The 9,923-nt window shown below is 37.7% G+C and overlaps 1 protein-coding gene across 3 annotated transcripts in view; it reads right to left on the bottom strand.

Annotated features, from left to right (window-relative positions):
* Nucleotides 1-326: 326 nt before the first annotated feature.
* RBM33 (RNA binding motif protein 33) overlaps nt 327-9,923 on the bottom strand; it is a 102,890-nt gene continuing 93,293 nt past the window's right edge. For all 3 annotated transcript variants that reach the window (XM_034067776.1, XM_034067881.1, XM_034067826.1), the window contains 2 exons: nt 7,267-7,355; nt 327-7,070 (listed from right to left, as the gene is read on the bottom strand). In XM_034067776.1, coding sequence (XP_033923667.1) covers nt 7,022-7,070; nt 7,267-7,355 — 138 coding nt within the window. In that variant the 3' untranslated portion in view covers nt 327-7,021. The remainder of the gene's footprint in view (nt 7,071-7,266; nt 7,356-9,923) is intronic.

Here is a 9,923-nt window from a genome sequence, read left to right as displayed (position 1 = left end):
AAGTAGAAATCTTTTAGTAGGCATGTCAGCATGGATGAAAAAATGTGGAAAAGCTTTTACACTCCTCTACCTGCAAGATCCTTGTTAACCTCCAGACCTTTGGAACTGGCCACACATGCCCAAGCCCCTTTTCACCATCACCTATCCTCAGTCACTTGTTTTTCCATCTGGGGTACCTTCACACAGCTCTAAGAGAACTTCGTGTTGAGATGCTGATGTAAAAGCAGGAGCCCAGAGATACTACCATAATAAAATCATAAAATAATATGATATGTGAAGCTTATTCTGACAAGCTCAAGTTGTAGATCAAGCACCAACAGAGGAAATACGATAACGATCAAATTTTATTGACATATTTTAGGTACAATAAATAGATTCACATGTTGACATTTCAAACATAAAATTACATGTAAAAAAACTTGTACATGAGATCATCTTGTGTTTCCATTTTTACATTCACTTAAATAGGTACAACAAAGGTCTCTTATGGAAGTGCAGGATTTGATATACTTCAGTATTACATTCAAGAAATCAGTAGTAAACACTGTGTGCAGATGATGCCGTAGGGAACATGAGGCAGACGAACTCCCAGTGGAGTCAGTATGATAGAGTCGGCTGTTGAATTTATATCCTGAACTGCTACTGAACAAACTCTGTAATCCATATTAGAGCAATACATTTGAAGTGGTTCTCAAAATCCCCACATATATACAGCACTTAAGACTTTACAGGTTAGGAAGGATCACATTCAGTAATAGTAATAGGAGGTAAAATCATGTCGACAGTGTTCATATTTGTACGTGGCAATAGAAAAAAAACAGTGCTATTACTATCACTGAATTCAAGAACAGAACTCCTGAAAAAGTGAAAAAGATAAAAGAGTTGTTAATCCTGTTTCGCCTGGCTTGCTGCAAATGCTAGAGCATGTAAACAAAATGTTTTAATTCTCCAGCACGGGTAAAACTGCAAAGCAAAACTGTTAAGTGATGCTTCTCCAGTGCTTCGGGATGGGCAGCATCTCCTAAGGCGCAATACCTGTAAAAGCAACCTCAACTTTATGGACCAAAGCCTGCAAATGAAAGTACAGCAGGATGTGCTTCCAGGCTTCAGGTATCCTCACAAGAACTGTAAGACCAGAAAATAGAGCTTAAGATTGAATGCAGTGCACTCCAATAGTAAAAAGTGCAGAGAGATGAGCAGAGAGTGAAAAGGGCAGGAATGTAACAAGGATACAAATATCCTTGTGGGAATGAAAAAACAGGGGCAAATGAGATGGAAATGAGGTAAAGCACAGGGCAGAGGCAAAGGATACCCCAGGAAAAAAAAAGAAAGCTGATGTATTCTAAAGGCATCGCATCAATAAAAGCTGTATGCAATGCAACAGAAGACCAGCTGTGAATAAATGAGTGTTAGCATCTTGTCTCTGCTGTAAGTGGAAATGTGTATTAATTACAAGTTAAAGCGTCAAAAGAAGTTTCACCATCTAAAAAAGAAATCCTGCAAAAAATGGTTTTGTTAATATATAAACAGAAATAAAACTGTAAGGTTCCAAAGTCAGCATGACAGACACTACGAAAAAATACAATGTGTATTAAAAACTATTTGATGCGCACAATGAAAATCCTGAACCACTAAGCAAACATAAACTTAAACACAGCAGTGCCTTAAATGGTGATCTTCCAAGTGACTACACACAACAATGCAATACGGCTACACTTAACTGTACACAGGTTCTTTTATAAAAATATTCTTAATCTGTAATACTGTTTTAAACTGTATGGCAAGAATCACTTAACCCAAGTGCTGTTACAGCAAATAAAAGCAGTGTAACCTGTTGAAATACAGCGTGTATATAAAGCCCACTTCCAGTTAGTTAGAAAAATCAGTGCATCCAACCAAGAAAAGAGAAAGCAACACAGGCACCTAGAAGACCCAGTGACATTAACTTTCCCCTTTAGGTTTTCTTTAGTGCAATAAGGACCATACTTCCCACCAAAATAAGCACAGAAGTAGCAAATGGAAGTGTTTTGGTTTTGTCTATAAAAAAAAACCCCAACCCTGCAAAAAGCAGTGTTATGAAGAACAAAATGATCCTTCCCAACCATATTATACCAGAAGTTGGTATACGTAAGGATCCAATATGAATCAGTGTTTTCGTACACAAGACCCTGTGCTCATGTGGATAAGTAATCTCCACGATTAAAAAACAGGTTACAAAAAAACCTTACATAAAATCCTTAGGATTTGGTATTAATTAAAGATAAAATACTTTCAAGTATTATGTTTATGAATTACTTAGAGGTTAAGGCATGATTTAAGGTAACATTGAAACAAAAGCCCTATGTTACCCTAAATGACCTTTATAACACAGCTGACCTTCTGCAATCTGTTCAGGATTTGTTTCCTTCACATTTAATTCCTCATCCAACATGCTGCTAAAAAAAAATGAAAACAAAAAAAATTAAAAAAGAAAAAAGGGTTCGTGTCTCTCTGAACAAAAAATGCCTTTTTGACAGCAAAGAGGCAAAGGCAGATTTCAACCTTCAACTACGACTCACGTAACAAACACAGCACTACGCGAAGGACAAGAACAACACAATGCTACACCAGAGAACAGATCCAGGATATCTCCCAAGTTAGACAAAAAACAGGCAAAAAACCCCACAAGAAATGCCCATGCCCACCTCCCACCACCCCTCTCACCCCAGCTGTAAGGCACAGCACCCACACACACATACAGACACGCAGTTACTGTGTGTACCCAGAGGAAGCGCCTACAGCAGCTTCTGGGAAAAGGGCACAATTTCAAGTTAAACAGATAAAAGATACTATGTTTAAAAATATGTATTGAACATTCAGCATGAAGTGAATGTTTTTTTTTTCTTATTCCAAGCAGCCAGATAAAGTTAAGAAAAAACAACGAAGACCCCCAAGATACTTCTGAAATAACCCACAGCTTTATGAAAAAATTACCTATATCCTTGCAGTGGAAACCTAACATTAAATACTCGCTCTGCCTGGCATTTAAATGGCTGGAAAGACTTCTTTTTTAAACAGAAATTTGGAAATCTGAAGTGAATCTTCAAGATTTAAATGGGGGAATAAATTGGGTATCTGACGATACATTACAGAGGGGTGCCAGTATACACTCTTCTTCCCATAAGTTGCATTGGAAATGCATGTGGGCCATGAACAATATCCCTGTCTAAATTTATTCTTTACCCTTCTCCGAGATGAACATTTGCTCCTCCAGCTATGAGATGCTATGGACCTGTTCTCCTCCTGCTTGGCATCAACTACACCGAGCTTTCCGAGCACTGCACACTGTTTCATCATACAGCATGTGCCACACTAGTTACCAGCATTCTGATGAGCCAATGTGTTACATGACCGACTTGAAATATGTGTAAAACCAAAATACCCCAAACTTTGGAGAACAATATTACATGACAGACCTCATTTGCACTTGCACAGCACAATGGAACAAACCTAGAAACCCCATGCCTTGGTCTGACAGTGCACTGTATTTCCCCTCAAAAGTTAAAGGACAAGTTTTTTATTTTTTTAATAATAAAAAGAAGGTAGAACATTCTACTAAAACACCACAGCTCATACGGCCAATCCAATCTCTTAGGCAAGGCAAAATATGTTTAGTTATAAAATAAACTCTCCAGTGCTACAAGAAGAAAACAAAAGAATTTGGGGAAAAAAAAAGTTGGTTTCATATAATCACCTCCTGGAGGTGCCTATTAAAATCTTTATAAAGTTATGCTAATAAAAACTGTGAACAAATAATACACAGATGAGGATATATGTATTGACTTACTAGCATCTTTATAAAAATTTGGAGATATACACAAAAACACATCAACATTTATGGAACTGTATCCATTAAACTTTGATGAGACAACACAAAAAAAACCTAACAAAGAGCTAAGATGTGGTTGACTGTAAGCACTTTGAGTAACATTTTAATTTTAAAAGGTCAATATTTACATACTACATTAAATGCCTTCCCCCCCTCCCCAGCCCCCCAGCATTTTGCATTGTATTTTGAACACATGATAAAGAAAGAACAAGATAATGGTTGCAACAGATCTTCCAAGAAAGTTAACTTGAGATGCTCAGATTTAACTATGTGCTGAAAGAGAACATGGCAAGAACACATCCTTCTAGCTTTACCTCTACTTCCTTTGGGTTTTTTTTGGGAGGAGACAACAACGGGATCTAAAAGAGCTGTATCACCCAAGGTGATCTTTGCCAAGAGATCCATTTTTAAGTTAGGATTTGAGAACTAACAAAACACATTTTAACAAATGACTCACCTAACTGCTACTTTTGCTACTGAGTTTTTTAAGATATTAGAGAGAGATGGTGACAACACAGGGTGTATGTATGTATGCTTATAAAAAAATACGTATAGACACACATACATGTAGTATGTTTACATATAGTAAGATACTCAGGTACTGCAATAAGCAGCTAAAATGATCACCACCGACCCACCTGTACCCTGCCTATGAACAAGTAATACTACTGCAACTGCCTTTAAAGAGGGTGCATATAGTCACTAAGCAGGCACTGCTTATGTTGCCTCCAGCATCTAAATAGACGTGAGGTGATCTCAGGTCTTTAATCCAAAACCAAACATTCATCTCAAAAATCTTTTTTTTTTAACCCCAACTGAATAAAAATTCTTCCAACTGAAGCTGGCTGGACCTCAGCCTCTTTGGGATAGATTCAAAACCCAAAGCAGGAGCAGTTCTACAAACTTCTTTGACTTTTGAATCAAACCCATATTCTTAGGCTCCAAGAAACTCTAACGCCAATAACAATTGGTTCTGACAGGACAGCTGATCAGCTGCAGATGTTCCTACTGCTGAACTCAGTTGCTGGCCTGTCTGGCATTTGCATCTAACCCAGATTTCCAGACATGCACTATTATCACTCCACTCCAAGACATCTTGCCATCCTTCCCATTGCAAGAAGCTGCTCCCCAACAGTGAGATGAACAACTGTTTCATGACTTGTTTTAAAGATAAGCATTTAATTCTTAAAAAATAAAAACTAGATAACCTAAGGAGGCAGCGTAAGGATCCTAGTGCTCACAGTGTGAGATGTTCAGCAGCATGGGGCAGATCACCTCGTGTGAGTCTTCAGGGTCAGCTGCCACTGGGCACCTCCTACCTGCAGCTTGTTCTCTGTCCTGGGTCTGGATCTACCTGAAGCATTAATAGAACTTTATATGTAGTAATTGTGCTGGATGTTATTAACTATTAAGCACAAATGGGGAACTACAGAGACAGATGCAAAACTCAAAACTCACTTCTGTACAAAAGTGTCACATTACTAAGCTGTAAATGGGCTTTCTTTCCCAGTACAGTGTTTCCAATGCACTACATTATTATTTCAATGAAAAAAAGCAGTTTTACCTAGATTTTTGACGTATTTTATTATTCAATCATTTTTAGTAACTTCTACTTTACTGAAAATCTGGATCAAAACTGTAAGAAAGCCAATTAGGTCTTTGTGACTTAGTTACCATTAAATCTTTATAAAAAATTAAAAGAATTTTAAAAAATGGTACTATATGGTACTTTATGGTGCTATAAGCTTGCTTAGTTCACCTTCTACATTTCACATGCCTATTGTGGACCCCATTTGCAGCTGTTTCATTACATACCAATAGTGTTCTCCTGCGGTCACTCAGGTAACAAACCTGTAAGGTTTCTGTAAATCCCCACCTTCAAGCAGTAAGTGGGGTACTTAAGAGTATTTCTAAAATAAAGGATGAACCAAAAGCTCATGGTCTAAAACTAAGGAAGTGTTCATAAAAACTGGAATCCAATATAAAGATGACATTGCAATAAGTTTATTCAGAAGTAATTGAAAAAATCGTTCCTTTGGCAACACCATCTAGATGGTTCTTATCCAAAAGGAAATAATATGGATTTTACTTTGAATAAAATATAAGCTCCTTAATGTTTGCACATAATTTTGGGAACTGCCATGTCCACCGGCAGACTCGCAATGTCCTTATAGCCCTGTATTTTATTGGGAACACCACATCAAACCAAGTCCTTTCAGTTATGGGTTTCTTATGGTTCAACATTAGTCACAAAATAAATCCCAAAGAAAAAAAACTCAAATCAAAATAAAGCATAAGGCAATCATTAAACACTAACCCAAGAGAACTATTAGGAATGCACCACTCTTCCTATGTAACATTTTTGAAGTGAGCCACCAAATATTTATTTTTCCTTGTATCTGGCAGCATCATCTAAAACAACCTAATTACAACTTGGAGTTCACCACCCCACAATGCTACCGAAGGGCAAAGATCCTTGTTTTTAAAACCCAAGGGAAAATACAGCAATGTTATTCCTACGCAGGGTTTTACGGAGTAAGTGGAGTTGGAAGGAGAAGATGGAAGTCTGTGTTGAAATAGAAAAATGCAAAGACGGATTTAACTTATTTACAAAGATCAGAACTACAATTTTCCAGTGTCACCTCCATAGCTTCTCAGCATACTGCTGTTCAGCGAAGTAGACCACGTTTAAATCTATGCAAGAATACCTTCTATGCTCCCAGATATACAATGTAGCTAATGTGTTTTGTTTAGAAAAGTGAGTTTTCATTCAAAACTGAAGATAAGAGCAACCATTATCAAATATTCTTTGCTATGGAGAAAGTTTTTAAATCTTTCGATGTAAACGTTCTCTCTCAAGTCACTGTGGTCACACAGTAGGATCTTGAAGAACAGTGTCTACGTGCATTGAAAGTGTTTTGAAAAAGACTCTGTAGTTCCATGTGGTTACAACAGAACGTGAACAAACCTAACAGAAATTCCACCTTTGCAGATCCTCTCAAGTTCTGCTCTTCTGAAGAACATCTTGCTGCTTTCTGTAGTTAGCAACTAAAGACTACGCTGAAAGGTTTCACAACCCGATGGTTTTGCCACTGTGCCTCATGTAGCTCCACAGTATGCTTCTGTTAGTGTCAGGGTTTCTCTCAGCAGTCATCACTCAACTATCAGTGCCACATTTATGTGGGACAGATCTATCATGTGCCTGTTAAAAGTTAAAAGAAATTTAAACCTGGTACTCAAACCAAATCTAGGGGTGGAGAACAAACAAGGAGGTTCTATGAAGGTCACTAATAAACAGATGCTTGGCTGGATAAAGAGAAACATTGAGCAGAGGAGACTGATTTAATCTTTTGAAGGGAGGGAAGGAACTGAAGCAGCAGCAGCATTTAATTATTTACCTGTGGAATTTCTGTTGAAATGCTAAAGCATGCGCTGGCTCCTTAAATTTTGCTATGGCCTTCCGTTGTTGAGGAAGCATCTGTAAACTCTGTGGAGACAAAAAGCCAAAATACATTTTTAATATTCTATTAAAGTTACACTTAAAAAACCCACTCATTTTGCACCACACTGATGGAAATTCTGCCATATTTTTTCTTCTTATTGGTATCCAGAAAATGGAAAGAGACTTCTGAGAGTGCAGTCAGGGACACAGCTGAAGGTGTTCCAGCTGCTGTGTTAAGCAACTGTACTGACTGGAGACCCCAGACCATCACACGTTAAGCAAAGGCAACAGCTCCTCGATTCTACCCATACAGATGACCCAAACCCTGCAGCCAAATTCACACCAACTGAATATGAAACATTCCACTGGGCAGAGCAAATTCACACACAAGTGCCTGGAGTCATCCACTTGATGTACATTGAAGGATCAGGGCTTTCCACAGGTCAGACAGGGCAGAATCAGCAAAAAGAAGTGGTAGGTTTTGACCTCTAGACTGCATATCCTCACACTGCTTTACCAAAAACAAGTGGCTAGCTTTTGACAGATGCTAACCACCGTGAAACCCTGATGAAATGGCTTAGGTCACCACTTCCAAACTCTCCTAGTAATGAGAAACCATGCCACACACCTACCCAGGTAAGTCCATCTGATACGCACTTCTCATACCATGAGAGCAGTGTTTCACAATGCTACAACTATCAGAAAAACCCTGTATAGTATTGACCACTCCCCTCAGCCAGGGCTTTGGAGAACTTGTGTCCTTGCTCCCTGCTGCATCAAGAAGTCCAGGTGGTGGGTGCCAACATGATCTCCCTGAGCAGCTCTGTGGCCTTTGTAATGAAAACTTTTCAGACTTACTAAGATTAAAATTGATGCTTTGAGTTAGCATTTTAGGTATAACAGCGTATTTTTCAAAAAGACAACTCACAAATTTGAGACAATGAAGTTTACACATCAAGTAGGTACACACTCAGCAACCAATGAGAACATGCAACAAGTATTCAGCATCGCAGAATACTCAGGTTAATCTGCACTGTATGGTTTTTGGAAACAGATTTTTCTATGATGAAAAGATTTAGTTAAGTCACTGCAACTTTTTAGTTTCTGGGCTTGTAGGAATGGCATTTAGCTTTAAAAAGAGAAAACATTTGGTAGATGATTTTTGTCTGTTTTCAATCTGAAAGCCCTTTACAAGGTTAAGCACATTTTACCAGCAAGAATACAGTCAGGCTGCAGAAAATGCCAGTGAAAATCCTTGGACAAAGTTCAGTTCTCCTGGAGGTTATCTGCTGGAGTAGGTGAAGAAGGTGCTGAAGTCTGTGTTCTCCTCCTTCACCGATGTCACTTTATCATGGTTTACAGAATTGTATCTAATGCACATTCCCTTGACACTGCTTTTCTGGATAGAAAACACTAAGGATTAAGTAAGTCCTATCACTAAGTTTTGAAGACTTACTCAAAGGCATTAAATAAGATTTAGAAACAAGAAACTTGGAATAGTTGGGGAATATCTCCAAATTGCAATTAAAAATTAAAAAAAAAAGAGAGAAGTAAATCTGTTCCTTTCAAAGAACTTGACACTTTAAATATGAGAAAACTTGTTTGAATCACTGAAAGGATGAATATTTCACAGAACAGAGGAGCTGGAGAAGAACCCAGGCACATATCCTTTCAGCTGTACCCTGAATGTCCTGCAGTCACCTGCTTCTCCCCCCATTCCTGAACCATCTCCAGCTCTCTTGCTGACAATCAATCCTCACAATGACAGGTCTCACTCAACCACAAGAGATTCTCCCATTTCTTTATGATCTAGGCCAGTGTTGTGATCAAGTGAAGAAGAGAAGCTACATTTAGTGACTTCTTCCACAAAAAACTGAGTTATTATTGCATTAATGTTCTTGAGATGTATAAAGGAAAATTTCATTTTGCAGTTTATAAATCCATAATGAAAAAATCAATAAAAGTAATTAGCACATAAAGTTGACTAAAGGAAGACGTTCTGACAGACCTACTACGTTCTGACAGACCTACGTACAGACCTACTAATGAAATTAGGCAAATTATCTAAATATTACTATAGACAACTCACACTTGCATACAAATTAATAAGGTTTATTGACTGACTAGCTTGGATATTATGTCACAGCCTGTTCTTACATTGTTTTATTGCCTTATTTCTCAAAGAAAAAAATCAAACAATTAAAACACTAAACACATTATAATTTTAATGCTCAGCTGCTTTGGCAACAAGATATCAATTCTTTGATAAGTCCATTGAAAAGCATCTTTATCAGATTTAATTTCACTTGTCAATACAGACAGCTGTGGAAATAAAAAGCCAACCCATCCCATCCTTTGCCCAAACATGTTTAGACAACCCTGAAGTAACGTAATAACTTCTAGCATCAGGGTCTTCTCAACTACTTCAATTACACATGCCTATGCTTTAACCAGAAAGAGAATTAAGGACTGCAAAAAGAAAGGATAAACTAATGCTACACAAACAACACTTCTTTAGTTGGAAACTGCCTGAAACATGTTAATTCAAATGGTTTAAAACCAAATTCTCAGCCTCTACTGCATTTAAATTATGGTAATGAAAGTGGCACATAA

This window comes from Melopsittacus undulatus, chromosome 1 (genome assembly GCF_012275295.1).
Source record: "Melopsittacus undulatus isolate bMelUnd1 chromosome 1, bMelUnd1.mat.Z, whole genome shotgun sequence".
NCBI lineage: Eukaryota > Metazoa > Chordata > Aves > Psittaciformes > Psittaculidae > Melopsittacus > Melopsittacus undulatus.
The sequence above is the reverse complement of the archived record's forward strand: the minus strand, read 5'-3'. Positions and strand labels throughout refer to the sequence as shown.